Source organism: Miniopterus schreibersii, assembly GCF_964146895.1.
Source record: "Miniopterus schreibersii genome assembly, chromosome: 14".
In the NCBI taxonomy this organism is placed as follows: Eukaryota; Metazoa; Chordata; class Mammalia; order Chiroptera; family Miniopteridae; genus Miniopterus; species Miniopterus schreibersii.
Window position 1 is genome coordinate 46,301,466 of NC_138114.1, and position 22,005 is coordinate 46,323,470.

General features: G+C 42.2%; 2 protein-coding genes across 12 annotated transcripts in view; one reads left to right on the plus strand and one right to left on the minus strand.

Annotated features, from left to right (window-relative positions):
• Positions 1-332: 332 nt before the first annotated feature.
• On the minus strand, positions 333-14,504 carry ZDHHC6 (zDHHC palmitoyltransferase 6). Of its 4 annotated transcripts, none has more exons than XM_081158017.1 (11): positions 13,480-14,504; positions 12,839-13,304; positions 11,355-11,446; positions 10,150-10,309; positions 9,509-9,670; positions 7,982-8,035; positions 4,052-4,219; positions 3,113-3,154; positions 2,276-2,421; positions 2,140-2,186; positions 333-944 (listed from the first exon to the last, which is right to left on the minus strand). In XM_081158017.1, the coding sequence occupies exons 2-11, from the start codon at positions 13,088-13,090 to the stop codon at positions 841-843; spliced, it is 1,227 nt and encodes a 408-aa protein (XP_081014143.1). In that variant the 5' UTR covers positions 13,091-13,304; positions 13,480-14,504; the 3' UTR covers positions 333-840. The 4 variants fall into 4 exon arrangements, with proteins under 4 accessions (XP_081014143.1, XP_081014142.1, XP_081014144.1 ...); XM_081158016.1 differs by having other exon boundaries at positions 14,231-14,463; XM_081158018.1 differs by having other exon boundaries at positions 14,293-14,453.
• Positions 14,505-14,734: 230 nt separating this feature from the next.
• Positions 14,735-22,005, plus strand: part of VTI1A (vesicle transport through interaction with t-SNAREs 1A) — a 278,815-nt gene continuing 271,544 nt past the window's right edge. For all 8 annotated transcript variants that reach the window (XM_081158250.1, XM_081158247.1, XM_081158253.1 and 5 more), the window contains exon 1: positions 14,735-14,997. In XM_081158250.1, coding sequence (XP_081014376.1) covers positions 14,904-14,997 — 94 coding nt within the window. In that variant the 5' untranslated portion in view covers positions 14,735-14,903. The remainder of the gene's footprint in view (positions 14,998-22,005) is intronic.

The following is a 22,005-nucleotide window of genomic DNA, read 5'->3' on the forward strand; positions in this document are numbered from 1 at the left end:
TGAAATAGGTGGCCTCTGTCATTGTACTCGTGTGTTTAGACATGCTTGACGTTAGGAACAGGAGGGAGTCCAGCAGCATTCTTACCACCCACACCGGCGTCAGGTTTGGAGTCAAGTGTACACGAGCAGCTCGATATCACCAGGGTGAAAGTCTCCTAGAATGCTGTGATCTCAACATGCCATTGGGGGGGTTTATTTATGGAGGCGAATATGTGCGTCTTAAGACTCACTGTTAAAGATGCCAATTTTTGACTGGGTAGCAGGGCAGTTTTTCCTTAAGAAACTAAGACAAATGTTTTCAGTCACCAAAAAACAAACAAAAAAACCACTATGATTTCTAGAGAACATCCATTGATCTTTATTTGATTTGACAAAATAAGCATTATTAAAAGACAGGTAACAAAATTTCAGCTTATATCGAATCCGACAAATTAAGTTCTATCGTATCTAGAATATTACATAAGAAATATCAACAGAGGGGGAAATGGGATAGAAGCATCACATGCAGATGCTCCTGCCAGAGGGGGAACAGTATCTGCAGGTGAGGTCCAGAGTGTGCAGCACATAAAAATCCCTAGAGAAAATGCAACTGACTTACTTGGGTGAAGTGTCTTTCCTTTTGGGACATGAAAGAGGTGGCAAAAGGGCAGGAATTCAAAGGCATATGCAGAATGGCTTCTCCATTTCAAAATGATCATAAAAGTATTTAGATCATGGCACTAGGGCACCTTTGAGGAAAAGAACACCTTAACCAGAGTAGACTCATTGCATAATTCTTTAGTAGTGTGTACAGTTTTCAAGTAATGGGGCAGACTTAAAGGACCGCTGTTGTCATCGTGGCTATCTGTTTTTCTTCTCGCCCTCCGGGGCTCGATCTGCCTCAGCATCACAGGGACACTTCTCCACACATTTTCTGGGGAACCATCCTCTTATTCTTGAAACACCTGAGGGAGAAAATGAAATTAATGGGAAATAGTCAGATACACTGCAATGATATTTCTGAGACCCAGAAGTCCTATACTTCAAATTAATAAGATTTTAGTCACTTTACCCTCCCCCATTACCATCTTTTGTAAGCACAGTTCGAGGGGGGAAAATAAGGCTTTTAATCACTTGTCCTAACAAGCTAGAAAAGTTATTTCCCCAATTTCATCATTTGGGAAAGGAGCTAATGTGGTTTAGAAAAGTCCCTAATTGGAGTCTGAGGGGCACTTTCAACATGGGTGTTCACTTCCCTGTGTGTGATCTTGGCGCATGGTCACACTCCATCTATTCCAGGGAACTGTCTTTCTTAGCCTTTGTGAATTTCCTTTTTAAGACTTTTTCTAACATGTAAATTTCTCTATCAAGGTTGCCTAAGGTGTCATTTGGGGTTAATTTACAATTAACCAGTGTTTTTAAAAGAGCATAATCGGGTAATCTTTACTTTAAAAAGGAAGAATTTTAATGTGTGAACGTAGATTCATTAATGTTAGCAAATGTACCACTCTGGTATATAATGTTGAGAGTGAGAGAGGCACTGGGGGTGTGTGTGTGGGGGGCGGGGGCGCGCGGGGAGATAAATGGGAATTCTCTGTATTTTCCATTCAACTTTGCTATAACCTAAAATTGCTATAAAAAATAAAATCTATTAAAAAATAGCAAAAATCAAATACAATCTATTAGTTTTTCTAAAAACTTAACAGGGATGTTCATTCAAAGGGGAGCACATGGCCTAGGGGTTTAGCTCATAGGCTCTGGAGCCAGACTGCTTGGGTTGGGGCCCTGGGCAAAGTGGCTCAGCCTCTGCTTCAGTTCCCTCGCCAATAAAGTATAAATGAGAATGTCTACCAGAGGGCTGACAGGACACAGAGGGCTGATGGGGCTTCAATACCACAAGTGACAGAAAGACACACTTCTACAAGTGCCTGTCCCATGGTTAGGCATAGGCTCCAATGTCAGCCATCATTAAAAAGAACTGAGAAAGCCCAGTGCTATGGAGAAATAATACAAGGAGCTTCTTTTTGTTGCTCAATGATGCGCTCTTCTCCTTAGTCCTTCTAATGCATGTGATATGTGATTGTTTATTAAAGTCATTCTTGTAAAATTTGGAGTTACTGCAGCAGTCTGTCCTTTAAACCTCCCCTTCCATTTTCATACCTTCTATAAAGGAATCATCAAGAATTTTGTCTCCATACAACCAGTATCTGAAATATTTAAAAGATTAACGTTATTTTTTTAGGCTGGATGCCAATTTTGCCACTAAAGAGAAAATGCAGTATTTTCCACCACTCACCGCAACCCTCTCGTGGCTAAAATGAACTCCCCTTTCCGTAGCCGTATCCGGGGCTCTTCAGTGCAGGGGCTCGTGAAGAATGTTTTGATTCCTTTACTCAAAGGACAGCAGGCACCACTGTAATCTTCGACTACTTTATACCGAACCTGTCACAAGCAATTAAGACAATTGAACATTTACCCGTTATATGCGCTTTCTTAAGTTTGAATTGTAATTGTTAAAGGTAGACCCAAACTATCAGCTGACAAGTCCTTCCCTCCCAGGTTGCTACCCACCCAGTTCCCTTATAGGAAGTAGCCGGCGTTTCTAGTTCTCAAGGCTTTTCTTCCCCTTCATTTCAAGCACATAGCGGAGAACTGAATTCTAGAGTGTGCTGTCCAATCGAACTTTCTGCAACAATGGCTGTGTTCTCTGTGGGGTCCAGTGTGGTAGCCACCAGCCACACATAGCTACTGAGCACTCCTAATGTGGCTGGTGCAACCAAGGAACTGAGTTTTTAATTTTATTTCATTTTAATTGATTTAAATGTCAATAGCCAGTGACCACTGTATTATACAGTATAACTGTAAACACAGGTTTCACACTAACAAGCTATATTGAGGAAAAGTGCTTTTCTGTTGGCAATATAAATTGACTAAATTCTCTCCAAGCCTCCAGTCCAAACTATTTAAATGAAAACAAAAGTCAGTTGCATTAAATTTCAACAAATATTTTAAGAAATAGTATTTAATAAAAGCCAACAGCTGGCTTCTAATCAAAGGCAATTTTAAAAACTATCTAAAATTGCAGAGCCCAACCAAAAAAAAAAATTAGTATCATTGCAAAAGAATTACTTACACTTCTCACTCTTTTATCTGCTTTCTGTTTCAACTGTTCTATCTGGAAGATAGAAAAAGAAACAAAGCCTTATCTCAATGTTGGTATCAGACTGAACTGACAAAACTCCCAGTTTTCCAGCATTTCTAACTGCTGACAATTTAAAGGCCATGTGTGTTTTCAGCATGGAGAGAAGGCCCTGTGACAAAGAAGAAGGGCTGAAGCAGGGCTTTCTTCTCAGGACTCTCTCACTAACTTCTTCGTCTGTGTGTATTTACAGAGCACTCCCTGGGGCCCAGGGACCAGGGAGATGTGCTCTCTGCTCCTGTGGAGCTTCCAGGCCAGCACTAAGGTGAAGATGACACAGACATTCACAGATTCTCTAGGGACACGGTAGAAAGCCTGCAAAACTCACCAAACAAGAGTCCCAACTGAATGTCATTGCTATCACTACAACTCACTTTCCTCCACTTATTCATACACAGGAGGATATGACTAAGTGCTAAATCCGGAGGAGTCTAGAGTGCAGAGGTTAGACTAGAGAGGAGGCGGGACTGAAACTGGTCTTAATAAATTCCAGCAGAGAGGAGACCACATGAGCAAGAAAAAGCAGTGTGGGCGAAGTCAGGAGGCAGGAGTGTGTAAGCTGCTCACTGAGAAGACTCGGCTGGCTGGAAAAGATGATTCCTGTCTGGAAGCAGGTGGGAGGCAGTTTTAGGCCAGATTTTATAAAACCAAGTTAAGGGATCAGTACTTTATCTCACAAGTATGGAGAGTTAAGGAGAGATTTAAATAAAACAGAGACATGATACAAAAAGTGTTTCGATTATCAACTTAAGATTCATTTTGCTACGTACTGAAAAAATAATTTTATGATTTATTTTCCCATCTGAGTTAAGGGAAAGTTAAGGGGAAGAAGGTGAGGAAAAAAGGAAAGACTATTTGAACAAAAACACTCACTGTTAAGCTGTACTGGTGACAGCCTTCTCTTATTGGCCACTCCATTCCATCTCCTTCTGGGACCCCTGACCACGTAAATACCTGTTTAAAGTTCTTCCAACGACTCCCCATGTCGTAAGGAAAAACAAAGACTTCCTCTAGTTGATAATATTGAATTCGATCTTTAGCCTGTGGGTAACAAAGACATAAGACGGCAGATGCCTTAACCGGCTCTTAGTAACACACTATTGAGGATATTTATTCTTCAGATTTGTATCGCTATTAAAATACCCCCTCCTTGTGATGTTAGTGTACATAGAAGAGCGAAGTAAACTGACCACAGTACAGGAAGAACCCAGCACACCGACCTTGTGTCAGAACATTCAGAGAGTGTCTGACGGGGCTTACTTAGGAACAAGCATTCAACACGCCTCTTAGAAGTTAATGACTTTATTCCATATAAAAGTTCTCAGCGTTCCTGTTGTTCAGCAGAGTAAGAGTGTCCCGGTGTAAAGCAGAGATGCTGACAAGCAGTTGTAAGAGGCGGCAGAGTTTGTTTAGGATGGAGAAACTGTGTCGTGGGGGCACTAGAATGCAATGGTTGTATCCTGGGCTGCAGTGACACCTGTCGGAATGGCCAGGAAAAGTCTAATGGGAGTTATTTAATGAAAATCACTTTTTTAAAAAGCTAGCAGGTATGTGCAGATCTCATTTCAGTTTTCTATACCATTGCACACACATATATACTTATTAATATTTGGATTTATATGTACCTTTTCTGCATAGACAAATATTTGAGTTGTATAAATTATATTCTAGGCATTTAAATTGTTAGCTTTAACTTAAAGAGATACTGGCTTAGAATCTTAAGTTCCACTGACACCTAGTGGCATAAAGACATAATATTTATTCTGATAATAAGTGAACAAACAGTTGAAATTTGTTGCATAAGTTTTAGTGTCTGGTAATTTCGGTAAATTTTCTATAAACTTAATATTATCAATTATTTGAATATTTTACTCAGCAAGAAAGCACCAGCTTTAAAATAATTCCTAGGTTCAGCATGGCACTTTATAAAGGACATTGGTCATCAGCATAAAGATGGTTAATCTAATGTCAGTACACTATGCTAACTAGAAATGATACTTAAAATATTTTATTATCAAGGGACAGTATATTAAGGACAAGCTTCTCATAGTTACTTAAAAGGTGATATTGATATTAATTCAATTAAAAGAGTTATCAACCTGTAAAATGTATGAATTTATTGAATTGTATAAATCCATACCCACCCAGACAGGAAAGGGTAATTTCTTTTCCCTTTTTATAAGCAAAAGCTTCAGAGTCTTCAAAATGTATACGAGTCTCAGAGAACAGACTTAGGCTATTAACAAAGAAGTGGTAAGGATAAGAGTAGCGTACAGAAGTGACCTCGGCATGGCTCTGCCTCCGAGAAGCACTCAATGAAGTTAGGGGGGTTCTATCAATACTGTGTGACAGGTGTGTGACAGGTGCTATGGGAAAAGCAACCTTGTTTAGGGAGAGCCAAGGAAGGTGGAAGGAATGATACCTAAAGGAAGTTTTGAGGAAGAAGAAATCAGGCAAAGAAACTGGAGGAGGAGTGTTCTAGGCAGAGGGCCCACTTGGAAAGGTACAGAAACAAATAATGAGTTACTTGGTGTAAGCTGGAATTGAGTGTGAGATGCGGTGGGGAAAGGTGGGAAATGCGGCTGAAGCAGGTAAAAGAAGACATGAAAGGCCTGATTATGTATAAGCTAAGGACCTCACACTTAAACCTGCATATCAGTGTTCTCAAAGCAAGCTTTGCACACCTCTTTGAGTCCCTAAGGCCTTTTCTTGGGGTTCAACAGAGTCAAACAACTTTCTTTATAATACTAAGATGTTATTTGCCTTTTTCATTGCGTTGACATTTCCCATGGTGGGTAAAAGTGCTGGTACCTTAAGCAGGAATCAAGACAGTGGCACCAAACTGTACTAGTAGTTGTTATAGCCCTCAGCGCTACACAGTCATAGTTCAAAACAGAATAACCCCTGCGCATCCCCAAAAAAATTTTCACAGAGAATGTCTTAGATGAAGTAATAAAAATTATTCTATTAAATCTCAACCTTCAAGGAGTCCTTTTACTACTCTGTGTGACAAAACAGGACTGCATGTAAAGCATGCTGAAGTACTATCTCAAGGAAAACGCTTGTCTGAGTTGTGAGCTAACAAAAACTGTAGAGTCAGCTTTTTCATGAAATGCTACTTTTACTCGAAAGTGAATAATGTAACAAAGGTTATTCAAACTTCAGTATCTCGTGGACCCTTTCTCAAAAATGAATGAAGTCGGGCTGTTATTTCAATGTAAACAACTGAGCATTTGTTGCCAGTGAAAAATGAAAGGCTTTCAAGTAAAAATTTGAATTTGGGGAAATTTATATCCACCATTATGAGCCTGACAGCTTCCCAATATTTAAAGATGTTTTTCGTAAGGTTGGTAGTGATACGAATGAATGCATCAAGATCTGGGAAAACCTGCAAGACCCTGTAAAACCACCTCTTCCAAATGACCAATGCCAGAGGGCCTAAAATCATGAATGGGTAACAGATCCATCGACAGAGCAGCACAGACTGGTGGACTGAAATGTAAGAGTACAAGAAGTTTACTGAGGCAGTGTCAGGCCTCACATGCAACCAACCTTTCAAGAACTGTCCCTTGTCAAGTTTTAACATAGTGTAAAATATTTACTATTATCTAAAAGGCCTATTAAATACTCTACCCTTTTCTACCTACTTATCTGTGTGAGGCTGGACTTTCTTCATCTACTTCAATCAAAGCAATATGTCTGAACAGACTGAATTTGGAAGGAGATGTGAGAATCCAACTGCCTTCTGTTAAGTCAGATATTAAAGAGATTTGTAAAAACATAAAACAATCCCACTATTCTATTTTTTTAATTTTGGAAAATAGTGTTACTTTTTAATAAACATGCTATTCTATTAACATATAATGGGTTTACTATTTTTTAAATGAAATAATCTTCAAAAACTTCTCTAAGAAAACATGACACTGTAAATAGATGTCATATACATTAACAAAATCTCTTTAGTGTCCTGAACAAATTTTAAGAATATAAAAGGGTCCTGAGACCAGTAAGTTTGAGAACTGCTGCTGTAAATTATAATGTAGAAATTGGCTTCCAGGGGGCTGGATATGCCCTGTAGGGGTGTTATATTTGGCTCGCAGGGTTTTTTGTTTTTAATTTGAATTCCTTGCTAACATTTAAAAATGGAAAGATGTCACAGAAATCCAGATCTCTTACTTTTCTTGAAACATAATGAAATGACCACACAATACTGGGAGAGTATTCCCCTGGGGCTACAATCAGTTTCATCTGTTAGGCAGCTCTGGCGCACAGGCTGACTCCACCCATTGGGGTGATCTGCCTAGCCCCTGTCGGCACTTGGGTAGACAACCTGTGCTATGGTGATGAGCCATGAGGAGGCTCTGAGCATTTTAAGCACAGAGCAGGGTAGTCAGATTTACTTTTTATAACAATCACAATAGACGGTGTGAAGTAAGTATTGGAGGCTGTGAGGTCTGCGGCAACATAAATGTTGTAAGTCCTATCTGATGTCTGAAGCACTAAGGAAACATGATGGCGCCTTGGTGGAAGTTCCTTTCCAAATGGGTTACCTTCTCCTCTAGGCTGAGAAATGGCCAAATGGTTCAGCGTGTGGCTCAGGCCTCTTCAGCAGCTCAGAGTGTATGAGGAGCACACTTCCGAGGGAATTATATTAGACCAGGGAAGAATCAAAATGTCTTCTGTATTTACCTTTTATGTGGCATGCAAATGACTTAAGGAAGCTATCTGGTAGCCAAATTTTCACTTCCAGGCACTTATCTGGTCTATCAGTTTGATAGTGAGGGAAACAAGTATTAAATTTACCTTTTCTTCGATCCATGATTCAATAGAAGTTTGGTTTCTGAGAATAATTTTCATCTGAAAAATAGGCAGCAAAATTTTACAATGGAACTTTGGTTCATTTATGATTATTCTCCTCACACTAACCCTGGGAGACAGTGTCTATTGCTCCCTTCCTTGGATGACGATTCCAGAACGATAAGGGTTCAGTAACGGCGTGCGGTGCACCTGACTTGAAGTCCTTGTCCTGAACCGCTGCGCCACGCCTCTCCGCAAAATAATCCCATCAAGACACAAACAAATCCCAATATATTATTTTAATGAAAATGCATGTTTTAAGAATTAGCTTCTGAATAAGGTTTACAGAGTATTAATAAAACATTGATATAATCCATTCGATCAGTACTTAAGTGTCTTTTGCTATTAAAATCATAACTATTTTAACCTTAAATGTATGATTAATCTACTTATTATAAGTGACTCATTTCAGTCAACCCAGATATTCTGCTTTCCTTAAAAACTGAATATATTCAGTCCAAATTCTATTAGATTTTCCTGCACATAACTAATTCCATTTATATAGGTTTTCACGCCACAGAATTTTAGTTTATTTCTAATATGATTCTTAATTACAGGCATTGAGGAAAATAAAATAATCCAAGAATTTGACCCCAGGCTAGTAGAAAACATGAAGTATAACCCAAACCAGCTTATTTTAAACTAAGAGCTGAAAAAAGGCTGTCAAGCCCAGCATATCTAATTCCCTAACAATTCTGCATTTCCTTGAATTCTGGCTGTGTCTTCCCAGAGACAGTGCGGCACAGTCAAAACAACCCTTCACATTACTTTGTACATAAATCTACGACCTACGCGTATATATGACCGTATTAGTTAGCTGTCTACTAATTCTGAGTTCCCTAGGAGCAAGACCCTCTTCATTTTCATTATTGTAGCCTCAGAAACTAGCGAAGTAATTCACCACAGAGTAGGCATTAAACAACACCTATTTCATAGGGTTGTTACTAAGATTAAATGAGCTGACACATGTAAAGCGCCTAAAACAGTGTCTTGCACATAGCAACTGTTCAATAAATGTTAGCTATGTTGTTATGATACTGATTAAATATATGCTATTGTAAAATAACATTAATAATCATGTTTACTGAATATAAAAATGAATAATCTTAGGTATATCACTAAAAACTTTCTGTGACTCAATTACTCATCTGTAAGGAAGGGAAAATAACACTCATCTTCAACCTCTTTTGGGGTTGATGTGAAGATCAGCAGACTATAAATGTAAGATCTCTCTCAACTACAAAGTGCTATGTAACTCCAAGTTAACATTTTAAAAATTCAATTACCTAGAAATTCTGGCAAAGCTACTCCAAAATTATCTGACGAGTACAGAAAATTGAATTAGTTACCTAGATGGAGTAACAATAACTTCCATTTCATACTGCATATGTAAGTGCAGCCTCTATCTCTTTCTCATTTTAAGCAGCCCCAGTGACTTGACAGCTTTTAGCTAACAGTAACTGAGGAGCTTACCTGGATAAAAAACAACATCCCAACAGCTATGGTTGTTCCTAAAGCTAATCCCAAGGCAAACAAGGTGGCAGCAAACGCAGCTAATCCAAACGGAATCACTGGAGGAGGATCTCTCCGGGCTGCACTCATGTCAATCTTTACCGTGTTCCACCCAAAGGAGAGCTGTAAACAACAACACAGGCTCGAAAAACTTGGCTGTGATAAATGGTTACGCTCTACTGTCACAGTTAAAATGACAGGATTCAAAAGATCAACAAATGGTTAACTTGAAATTGTGGACAAAGCAAACATAGCTGTTTTTAACACTGTAGCTTGAACTCATACTGATATACATGATATCATTCTTAGCTATTCTCAAATGTTACTTTTTGTTGTTTTTTTATTGCATCCTTAGAAGGTATTAGTGAGTTAATAACAAAAAATTAACCTGTTAATTTAATTGTAAGCAAATATTGGTTAAAAGCATTTTAAAATTTAACAGGGTGTTAATTTTCACATATGACATTTGGACTGGAAATTTTGTCTGTTAAATCCAAAGTCCAAAAATCTAGGGTTTACTGTATTTCCAAAAGGGACTTCAAAATAATCTTGATGATAACTATTTAATCCGGCACAAGTGACTTTATAACATTTTCACGTACCCGGTTATAAAGCTGTGTATACATGGTCATAACAAAGATGAAGGCAGCATGAATACAGCCCAATGGTGCTAACAGGAGGAACAGTGTGAACGAAGCATGGTTTTGGTAACCACAACAGTTGTTGATCCAAGGACAGTGATGGTCCATCTTCAGCACACACCTAACAAGAAGCATTTACATAAAACATGAGGCAGGAAATCCTGTCAACTTGAAATAACTTTGGTCTTCAAAAGACCGAGCAAATAGGAATCCAGCGTGTTCATGAGTCAGAGGAATTACATTTCATGGAACAAAAAGAAAAATCTTTATGAGTTTTTAAACAACTCTGAACAGTGACTTCTTTTAAATTCTAAACAGCGCAAGAAAGGGCAGGCTTTGTAACGGCTTCTGAGGAAAAGATGTCAGCTCCTTGTGAGTCTGTTTAAAGAAGGTAGCACCGAGAGGTTCATTATAAAGAAATGAGCATGGTTCCTGGTCTTCCTCTGGTTTTGAAATGCAGTGACTGAAGTCCAATAGAGACTCAACAAAATCACTTAGAAATCTCCACTGGGGCTGTTGGGACCTAGCAGACGCTTGCAATTTCCTTCCTTCCTTCTTTCCTGTCCTTGCCTTTTAGATGTGGAGTCTCTGAGCTAATCAAGCAACTACTGAATATAAGATGTGTAATAAGCAGTCTTACTGAGCTTCCTTCCCTTGTTGTTGCTAGAAGAAAATGTCCTGGCCTCAAGCCAACTTTATTTGCTTCCATGGTTCCCCTGAACCTCAATATCTCATCAGAAAGTTCTTATTAATAAGTACATACAGCTGTTCATTTTTAAAGGTTCTAGCTTATTAATAATGGAAAAAGCAGCTCTCTTCTGTATTCAGACTCAGAACAATTCGAGAGCTAGTCAAGACGACAGTCAACAAGCACAGTTAATCGTGATCTATGGAAACAACCTGAAGATAGAACTTTCTACTGTCTCTTGGCAGGGCAAGAAGCAAACACAATCTGTGCTTTTCTAGAAAAATCTTTTCACATATAACAAAAGGAATGTATTTATTATCCAAATCGATAATTTAAGAATAATATGGAGATTATGGACACAAGTATTTGGACAATATTTTTTATAGAGTAGCCACCTTGCAGAGAGGAAAAAAACTAGGACTGATGTGGCAGAGAGAACAAAAGACCAGTGGTCAAGGTGATCAGTCCCCGGCCGTACCTGTTACACTTTCGGCAGTGATGTGACCGCGGTGCCTTGTATGCTTGGCAGACTTGACAATACTGGAGGTACATGCTATCCTGAGTATTTTCCTTGGCAGCACAATATGAACAAAAATATATCAGTTAATCAATCTTAAATGATAACAAACCTTATGAATAAATGCTTTCCTATGGTTTAATGTTTTTTATGGGGGATAGTGGAGGGATGGAATCTTAATTTACATTCAGCTCTTTTGAGCTAATATTTTTAAGTAAAAGAATTCCAGTTAACAGCAGCATCACTCTCCCAATTACCCAGAAGTCATTTTTAATTTCTCTTCCCTATGCCACCCCAATTCATTGCCACAGAGTATAGCTGGCCCTATTTATACAAAATCTTAGTGGGATGGGAGTAGTTCAGAAAAGAGGTAGCTGACAATTTGGCAGATATTTAGAGTGGGGATTCAAACACCACAGTTGATACTCTTAATAATACTCTTGTAACATGATCCTGATTATATCAGAGCTCTGCTTGAAACCTCTGGTAGCTCCCTATGGTCTAACAATTTCTCATGTAGTTGAGGCCTTCCATAATCTACCTGTTTCAGCCTCATCTGCACTACATAATCTGTCCACAGTTTCTGAACACACACTCCCCCTACTCTCTCAACCTGAAACGCCTTTTTCCCATCTCCTGAGGAAACTGTCACTCCTCCCATAGGTCCCGATGAAGATGCCCAGTTCCTTCTAACTTCCAGCACTCATCACATTCTATTCTATACAGTTATTTGTGAAAGTGCCTTAGTTTCTCACCCCAGTTACAAGGTTTTTCAGAATATGAATTGTGTCTTACCCATTTCTATACTCATTTCAAATAGCACACCAGTATTTCTCAAATTTTAACATACCTAAGAATCATCTAGGGATTTCATTAAATGCAGATGCTGACTCAATAGGTCTGGAGTGGAGCTCAAGAGTCTGCATTTCTATCAAGGTACCAGGCAATGTTCCTCAACAAGGAATACAGAAATTCATAAACATGAACTTTCAAACAAATTTTAAGAAGCATGAATTGATTCATATTGTACGTCCCAAATTTCACTGCAATGATTTAAAAACTTTATGATTTAAACCAACAGTTTCTAAAGTTTTTCTCGGTTCTGAGGATGTTAAAGCATTACATGTAAAAAGATTCTAGAGCCAAACTGCATCATGAAATTATAAGAAAGGTGTATGTGATATGCAGTGTTTCTACCATCCCTCCTTTTTTTTTTTCAATGCAGGACAAGTATTCAATGAAATTGCTTTGGGAAATACTAATTTAGATCAATAATTTTAAACAGGCATGAAATAATTTGAGCTTTAAATGACCAGTAATTATAATATACTGTAGTCTCTACCATAGCAAAAAGCAGTCTGTGTTTGATATTATTGGTTAGAACCAACAAAGCAAAAACTAAATTATCATTACAATTCCAGCATCTAAAGGGACCTTTTCCTTACCGGTTTCCACCCCAGAGGGACAAAGCCAGGACCAACAAACATGGCATTGAAGTAATTATAAAGAATCATAACAGTCCAATTTATCAACATGATGAAATTCACACTTCCTCCAGTTGTATGTAGGGGCCAATACCACAGCACAGAGTCAATCATGGCCATCGTAGAACATATTGCTATGACACTAAGGGCTATCAGGGGACCCCAGTGACACAGTCTCTTTAATTCTTGGAGATTTTCAAACCTGATAACCATTTTGGTGAGGAAGAATGTCCTCCTATCTTTAAAGAATGATAGATTTCCTCTTTTTGTGCACACATATCCGTGTGCCACAAGTCCATGTGCGTTCCTTAACTGTCATATCTTCAAGTTGTGCAATGTTAATGCAGATTACGCCATTTTCTAAGTTACATACTCCGAGCTCTTTATCTGAACTAGGAGAATCCAGTACCTTGGTTTGAAACCCAATCTAAAGAAAACAAAACGAGAAAGTTCAGTAAACAATGTATTACATACTACACTTAACTCCAATAACCACCTTAAACAAAAGCATCTCACAAGTGCACTGCTGGGTCAAATGCCAACAACTATTCTTATCTTATCCAAAATAGGGTTCAAGTCTAAAGGGCATGCAAACTGGATACCTGATTGATTGGGGGCAGCGACTGTCCAATGTTTAGGGAACAGTTTGCGGAGACAAAGAATTTTAGAGCTGGGAGGCAGGGCCTTTTGAGTTGATCTAATCCAGCTTCCTTATTAAACAAAACAAACTGGCTCGGAGTGGCTACGTGATTAGATCAAGGTCAAACGTGAGGGCTGAACCAAGTCGTTCAACTCCCTCTCCGGAGCTGAAGGCGACCCCGTACCCAGCCTCCAGCCAGGTCGAGTCTGAGCCAGACGTGGGCTCCACTCTTCGCCTGCGCCCGCCTCCCAAACACCAACGTAAGGGTCTACTCGGGCCAAAGGTGACCGAGAGGGTGAAAGCAGAGACAAGCGCGACGAGAGGACAGACGGAGGCCGGTGTGAAATCACGACGGGAAGGGTGTATGAAAAAAAGAACGCGAATGAGGCCACTTCAGGGAAAGAAAGAAGAGGAAGCTCCGTCCGCAGCGAGCGCCGGGAGGACTCGCAGGCGGGAATCCCCGGTGGAACTGCAGGGAGTCCAGGGAAGAAGGTCCGAGGTAGAGGGTCACGGAGACTTCCACGCAACGGACGCTGCTGCCTTGTGCCTCAGTTTCCCGCCCGTGTCACGGGGGACAGCTTTTAGGGGTCCTCACGCAGGGCAGGAACATCCTAGTACGCGCGGCTGGTCCCACAGCGCCGGCGATACTGGCCTCACGCGGGTGGAGGGAAGACTGCCAAACGCACAGGGACACCCGCAGCCTTGACTCCCACCTCAGTCCGGTCCTGGGGGCCCGCTCCTCGGCCATCGCATTTCCGGGGCGGCCTGGGCTCACCCGGAACAGGTTGTCTCCTTTTCAGGTAACTCCATCGTGGGTACCTCGGTCCAGAGCAAGCAGAAAGCGAATCCCGGTTGCTGGAGGCTGGGGTGCGGGACCCGACCGCACGCGTCGGTCTCTCCGCGGGCGCTCCAGCCGCTCTGCTCCGGCTCAGGCGCGGTGCGCAGCCGCCGGGACAGCCACTTCCGGAAAGTCCGCCGCATCAACCTTCCCCCCCCCCCCGGAAGCAGGCTCCTGGGACCTGTAGCTTGGAGAGTTGGAGCCGCTTTCCAGAACCTGGAGGGGTTAAAAAACACACAGACCTTTCATTGATCCCTTAGAAGACGAATATTTGGGGGGCGTTCGTGGGAGCAGTACTTAAAGTGCTTTTCCTTAGAGAATTTGTTAGGTTTGGAACCTGAGAGGAAAATAAAGAGCGTACGCGACCCATTTCCCCGGGGGACTGAGATCGCGACGGACAACCAGGAAGCGGCCGGGCCGGGAGCTGTCGCCGGTTCTGCGCTCGGCTCCCGAGGGCGGCTCCCAGGGTTCCTGCGCCGTGGTCCCCGCGCCCGCGTGACCCCCGCCCGGCCTGGGCTCCGGCTCGGGCCTGTCACTCCGGAGCCGCCATGTCGTCCGACTTCGAAGGCTACGAGCAGGACTTCGCGGTGCTCACGGCAGAGATCACAAGCAAGATAGCCCGGGTCCCTCGACTCCCGCCGGGTGAGAGCCCTGCCCCGCGCCGGGGGTGGCGCGCAGGCCCGGGGGGCTCGGGGGTCGGGGGGGCGGTGGAACGCCGGCCGGACCAGTGCGCGTCTGAGGCGCGAGGCTGGAGCGAGGCGGTGCTGGGCCCTTCGGAGAAACGGAGCCTGACGTGGCCGAGGGCAAAGGGACGGCCCAAGCCGGGCTGCGGGGCGCCGTCAGCAGCGCCCTTCGGGGCTCCGGCCGCGACCCCGCCGCCTGGGCCCTTGCGTAACCTTGGGAATGCCTCTCTGAGCCTCAGAGGGCTTTTGTTTGTTTGTTTTGCTTTGTTTTCGTTTGTAAACTACACAGATGGGAGAGTGTGTTCTGCAGGAACGAATGGATGGACCTAGGCTGTGGGTCTGACGTCGTTCTGTGAGTAATGACGTTTTTATCACGTGCAGCAGGACCGGGGTGAGAGCCAGGGACCCCCATTCGGGTCCCAGCTCTGCTCCTTACAAGTTTTGACATTTAGGCAAGTTTCCTGACCTCTTTCAACTTTCATTCTTGGTAGAGTGGGGAGAATTGTAGGTCTTTCACGGGGGTCTTGGCGAAGATTAAATTATTTAACATATGTAAAGCCTTTCCTTGATGTTAGCTGCTGTTATCATTGGTATTTTTCGCGGCCCCCAGCCCCATTTCATTCATTCTCATTCTTCTGGGGGGGGGGTGGTCTGTAACCCAGTGTTAGGTAAAACTTGGTGCTGGATGATTTCTCTCACTTTTAAAATGCCACAGCTTCCATGCAGAAGTGCTTTTGTTTTTTGTTTTTCAGCACGTCTGTCTTTCTTTTCTGCTGGACTGTCATCTGTGTGGAAGCGGGAGTTAATTTGATTTCACTGGCGTTTATTGAGAAGGGGCTGAGACACGGTGCTTGAGTAAATGAATAGATCTGTGACTGCGATGTTTTGTGGTTTTTGTTTGTAAGACGTTGTTTTAGGGTTTCTCTTTCTCTAAATACAGATTTAATTTGAGGAGGTAGCTGCAGATAAGATTGTTACTTACGGGCTTCGTCGTGTTAGGGAAATTGAGCCATCATTGGGGTGCTAGACTTGGTCCTTCCTTAACTCCGGGTGCTCACTCATCTGTGACCTGGGGCCCACGTTCCCTGTCTCACCTTGTTAGTCAGTGCTTAATGCCAGCAGTACTTTCTCCTGGACCTAAGTCGTCATTCCTCTTTCCCTGCCGCTACTTTCCCCCGAGCTTATGTGTTTGTAAATAATATTTTTCCTTTATTTCTTTGTTTTTCTTCCCTCCCATCTGTTTTCTATTAATAGGGACATTTGCTTGAAGCCAGGATCTCTGAACTTACACCCCACTCATCTCCTGAAGCCCCAGTTAGTTCTGGAGGAGGTGGATGATGTCTTAAAAGGTTTATGAGTCCAAGTGAGGGAGCAACAGGAGAGAACCAAGGTAGCATATATCACCGAGCTCCGCTGCCTTGGAGATTTTTGTGGAGAAAGTGGCTGATGGCTTCACCACTTCATGATACATCACCTCGCCTCTTCTCTTCAGCTCTGCTTTTCTCCAGTGCCCAAGATCATCTTGATTTTTGTTGTCCTTGTTGTCCCAGAGCCTCAGAATATGAGGATTTATGGTTTCATTTGGATTTTTGCTCATTTTTTATTGTAATACTTTTAGCAGTAGGAACATTTTTTGTTTGGGAGAATTCCTTTTGAATTGGGAAACTGTGTTATAAAGTAACAAAGTCACCCTTGAGTTCCAAAATGTAAAAATTGTTTCCAAGAAAACCAGTTGTGTTACAATTTTTTTTTCTTGTCTTTATATTTTAATGTAACCATTCTTACCACATAGAAGGAAACCTTGGGATTAAGCATTTTAAAAATAAAGCCTTGACTCTCCTTAGCTATAGTATAATGTAAGCCCCAAACACAGCCCCTAAGAATGCTTACTGACTTGAATAATTGAATACTAGTAATTCTTAAAAAGGCAGTGGTTTCCCTCTTAATAATTACTTGTGCTTGCTCACTTTATAATCTGTTTCTAATTGATAAATAGAAAAAAAAAGAAAATATATCTATGTAGTTATGAATTTCAGATGTATGTCTGTGGGCTAACAGAAATTAATATGGCAAAAACTATGATTAAAAGTAATTACAATCTCTTTCTCTGGGCATCTTTAGTGGTTGGCCCACAGGAGATGAACTATAATTTACTTCAGTTAAGAAGGTTAAAAGTTGGAGCAAACTTTTTAGCCAAAGCAATTCATTCTCCAACATATTAACTTATTAATTTGAGGTAGAGTGAGTAGTAGGGTCAATTGCACTTATCTTCACTCTCTGCTGTGCGTATACAATGTATTAAAGTGTCACTTGCAAAGAGAATAGAAAAGACTGAATATTTTAAATTTTTATTTTAAAACAGAAATTTGATTGCTCTGTGATATGTTTTCAACAATAAAAAGACTTTGCTCTTAGACTAAAGTGTTTGAATCTTAACTCATTTTAGAAATTGGGCTAACAAGATTGATCAGCTCCTTCTTAGGTAACACTCTATGTCACTGTATTTGAAATTTTATTTTAATGATTAGCCAGGGAAGTGAATGAGTGGAAACCCTAATACTAATTGTGGAGTTCTTTTTCCTGTGGTGCTGAATTCTAAGTCAGAGGGATACTTTACAGGAGCAGAGGTTCCATTACATCAGGCAGGCTTCCTGATGAACCTTAAACAAAATGTTCCCTTGCAGTTAGTTGTACACTATTCACAGAGTGAGAAACAGTCTCTTGCGAATCCTATCACTTTGTGGCTGTAAGTCAGAAATACCAAGAAAGGTATTATGGCAAGTTGGTTAAGATTCACACATAGCATCGGATCTGTTTAGAATCCTAGCTCTGCCACTTAACAGATGTGCAATCTTAGACAAATTGCTTGGTCTTTCTAAACCTGCTTCCTCCATCTGTAAAATTGGCAGAAGAGAGGTATCAGTTTCAAAGTTACAATGTTGTAAAAATTGGACGAAATAAAGTAATATATTAGCACATTTTCCCCAGAGAAAGTATGATGTATTAGCCATCAGTGATGGATGTTATTGCTACTGCTGAAGGCAGAAGCTGGTAGGGTTAGTCAGGACTCAGCTCCTCCGACTTTGTTATATTAATTGAACTTTTAAAGGAACCTTGGACCTCAATTCTTACTTCCTTTCTGTGCCTAGATTAGAGTTAGGTGAATCTCTCTTGATGAACACCTACACTTGAAAGCAGGCAAATGATCAGGGACTTCGGGATGTGAAATTGGAATTGGGTTTTAACTGGCTATCAAGGAGGGAGTCAGGAGAGTGAAGTGGAGGTAGTGGGGCAAGACTGTGTCCTTTCTGGAAGGAAGTGCTCAAGTCTAGCTGATTAGCTAGAAGGGGGTTGTGCTCCACCGTTGTTTGTTTGTTTTAATATGTCTTTATTGATTTCAGAGAGGAAGAGAGGGAGAGAGAGATAGAAACATCAGTGAAGAGAGAGTCTTTGATCGGCTGCCTCCTGCACGCCCCCTACTGGGGATCGAGCCCACAACCCTTGGGCATGTGCCCTGACTGGGAATCGAACCTCCATCTCCCGGATCGTAGGTCGATGCTCCACCGCTGAGCAACGCCAGCTGGGCTCCACCTCCTTAAAGCTTAGTATCTGTGTAAATTATGTGGGATAATTCTGTACAGGAGAGAGATGTCTACTTACTTATTCAGCCATTTATATCCCTGGACTCACGGTATTTATTTTATACTTGTATTACATTCCGGTACAACTTTATTTTGTTGCTCAGGCTGTTCCAGCTTTGACCATTGAAACCCCTTTCAGGTGGCTTCTGCCGCCTTTTGGTAGAGCCCCATCATTGTGGGGTTTTTCCTTTTGGTACTTTCTTACCATCTTACCTATTAGAAGATACCTCAGGATCTTCTTGTATTTTTCCTATGCCTGTCCTAGAATTTCCCAACAGTCCTGTTTCCTTTTATTGAGAAATTTTACGATGTGTGCTCATTGCTGCTTAGCAAGCACCTGCCACATAGAGCTCTCTGTGCTAAATACAGAGTTGGGACAAAGATGTGTCGAGAGTGTCCCCTGCCTTCAAGGAGCTGGAAATGAGGCTGAAGACAAAACTATAGAAACCAATTTCTAATGACCATCAAGGCCACCAGTGCAGAGCACAGAGGTCTAGGAATCCAGAGGAGAGAGATTGTGTCCCAGGCAATCACGTGGGAGGGTAGGTGGGACCTGACAGAAAAACTGGGGAAAGCGTGTGTGATCAGAGATTGCAATGGGTGGGTGCAGAGGACTCCTGGTGTTCAGATTGCCCACAATCCTTTTACCTTCCAATGGCAGCACCTTCATTTCCCATTGAGGAGCTACCTGAACCCAGGCTCTGTAGGACTGACAGGCTGCCGTGTCTTGTCCAGGTCAAGGGGTGAACGCATTACCCAAGCAAGGACATTCAGAGAATTTGGAGTGGGGATTTAAATCTTGAGCAGAATGAGCCAAGAAGGGAGCCCTTCAGAAGGACAGTCGACACGAACCCATGGCCTTGCTGCTGAGACTGTCCTTTTGCAGAGACAGTCGGTGAATTCCTGCTCCCTTGGTACCCGCAGCCCCCTGGGCACTGTCCTCTTTGAGCCTGTGGGCTTATTTTTTCTGTTGACTTGATGAGCCACCCTATGTCATTTTCATAAATTCCTTTTTTTGGGGGTGGGAGGGAGGGGCTCAGATTAACTAGAATTAGTTCTATTATATATAGTTGTCCAGAGAACCGTAAATGGTAGCTTGGACAAAGGTTAGAGCACTAGAAGGAGATTTGCTTGTGTAGAGATGGGTGGTCAGCCTGGTTAGCATGGAGAGCACATGCTGGAGAGCTAGCAGTTGGAGTTAAAGCTGGAAAGGTCAGTGGGGTTTGGAACAGGGAGGACCTTGACTGCTAGGCTCCAGTGATCCAATCAAGGCAACACTGTAGGGAGAGTAAATGGGGAGGGGCCGGGGTGGAGATAGGGAAGTCAGCTTCTGGTGCAAATGCTCACACTAGTCTCCACTATTTATTTGATTTAATATCATTTTTCGAGAACTGATCATATGCCAGGCTCAGTGCTGGATTTTAGGACTAGGGAGATGCTTAATACACAGTTCCTGGCTTCCCAGAGCCTCCAAGGTAGAGGGTAAATCAGACCAGTGGGTGTGAGAGAGAAATCACTAAGATTAGTGTAAAGTCACAGGTCTTTGTCTTGTGTAAGGGAAAGTGGTTGACTCATGTTGGGCTAGGGAAGGTTTCACAGAGGTAGTGATTTCTGAAGAGAGTGTTGGATAGCAATTTGCCAGGTGATCACAGTGGAGGTGGGCATAGGCATTGGGATTAAAGGCGTGGAGTTCTGGAAAAATATATCAGGATTAGTGACAAAGATTTAGCATCATAAATAGATAATATGATAGTTATTAAGTGGGAGCAGATGAAATTGCCCAGGCACATAGATGATAGTCATAGAGAAAAAAAAAGCAAGGACTAGACTCCGAGGATCACCGATAATTAAAGGACGGGCTGGAAAAGGGGGTGCCACCCAGCAGAGGACCCTGAGACAGGAGTGAGTGTTCAGGAGAGTCACAGTCAGGGTGTCGCTGAAGCCGGGAGAGCAGAGAGTGGCAGGATGGGAGGAGCGGAATGTCAGATGCCACAAGATTAAATAAAAATAGAACCAAGGAATGCCCATTAGTTTGGGTAAAGGAAAGGTCATTAGTCTTAAGTGGGAGTCATCTCAGTGGAATGGGGGGGTGTGGGCGAGATTACAGGGCCGAGCTGGGGGATGTGGCTGGGACGTGTGACCCCCGCTGGAAGGAGAGAGGTGTTAGCAGCAAAGGGGAACAGAGGTCAAAGGAGGCTGCTGCTTTTGTTTTGCTTTGTTAATGAGAAATACTGGTGACAATTAGCCCTGGAGGTCCATGGCGTGGACTAGAGTACACAGATCACCTTGCCTGACAGCTGCCCTCTAGAGGGAAGGGTTTGGGGTTAGCAGGACTTCATTATTATTCTCGTAAAACAATAATTCCTACTGGAGAATCCCCACTTGGTGTTGAGTGTCCTTCTGGAGGGCTGGTCAGCTGGTAGGTGTTATGTCCACTTCAAGCTTCACAACTTTTCCAGTCCGTTGTATTAGTAGGTCAGGAATCATTAGGTTCCACGTCGCAGAAACCCAGCTTTAAGTAAAGAAAAAGAAGCAGCCCAATCTTGTAAAGTCAAGCAAAATCTCTTTCAGAATTATCTGGAACCAGAAACTAATTAACCAACTGTAATCTATTTGTGCCTGTCTGTCTGTCTGTCTTACCTGTCTGCCTCTCTGCTGTGTTTCTTTCTAAATGTAGGCTTCATTTGCAACCACCGCTTGTTCTTTGTAGCTGGAACAATGGTTGCTATTAGCGTCTAAACTCCTGTTCTCACAGCTCTACCGAGAGAGGAAAAGACTTTCCCGTTGCTCCGGGACTTCGACTGGTCAGATTGGGTCATATGTTCCACCCGCCGAGACCAGTGTGGCCAGAGGGTTTGAGCTACTACAGGGGTCCAGCTAGGATGAGGAGCCCATCTTTTGCCAAGTCACTGTGGCTGAGAGGCAGGGTCATGGACAGCATGTGCCAGTGCCCTGCGTGGGGAAGGAGAGCCTCGGAAGAGTGGGGACTGTTGCCTGAGAACAGAAGCGTGCTAGGCAGATAAAACGATGAATGTCAGTGAGTTTGGTGAGCACAAAACATACGTGCAGTCTCCGAGCAGATGGTTTGGAATGGGGGTGGGGGGAGGGGGTGTGTTCTGAAAGTACCTCCCAGGAAAGGGGATTATAGTTCGGTTGTAACTTGATTCTGGTAGAGTTTGAGTAAACCAAATACAGAGACTTAGCGCTTCAGAGTATAAAAGTAATTTCACTTGTATCAGCTTATTTGAGCTAAAGATAACCCAGTGGGTATTTTTTATCTTCATTTTTGAGAGTACAGACAGTCTCAGAAAAAAGAACTATTTCTT

Excerpts from the sequence above, each read along its gene's own strand:
- ZDHHC6 (XM_081158017.1), bottom strand. The coding sequence starts at position 13,090 with ATGGTTATCAGGTTTGAAAATCTCCAAGAATTAAAGAGACTGTGTCAC. Across the intron at positions 10,310-11,354 it reads CACTGCCGAAAGTGTAACAG|GTGTGTGCTGAAGATGGACC; the intron begins GTACGGCCGGGG and ends GCTTCTTGTTAG. Across the intron at positions 9,671-10,149 it reads ATACACAGCTTTATAACCGG|CTCTCCTTTGGGTGGAACAC; the intron begins GTACGTGAAAAT and ends TGTTGTTTACAG.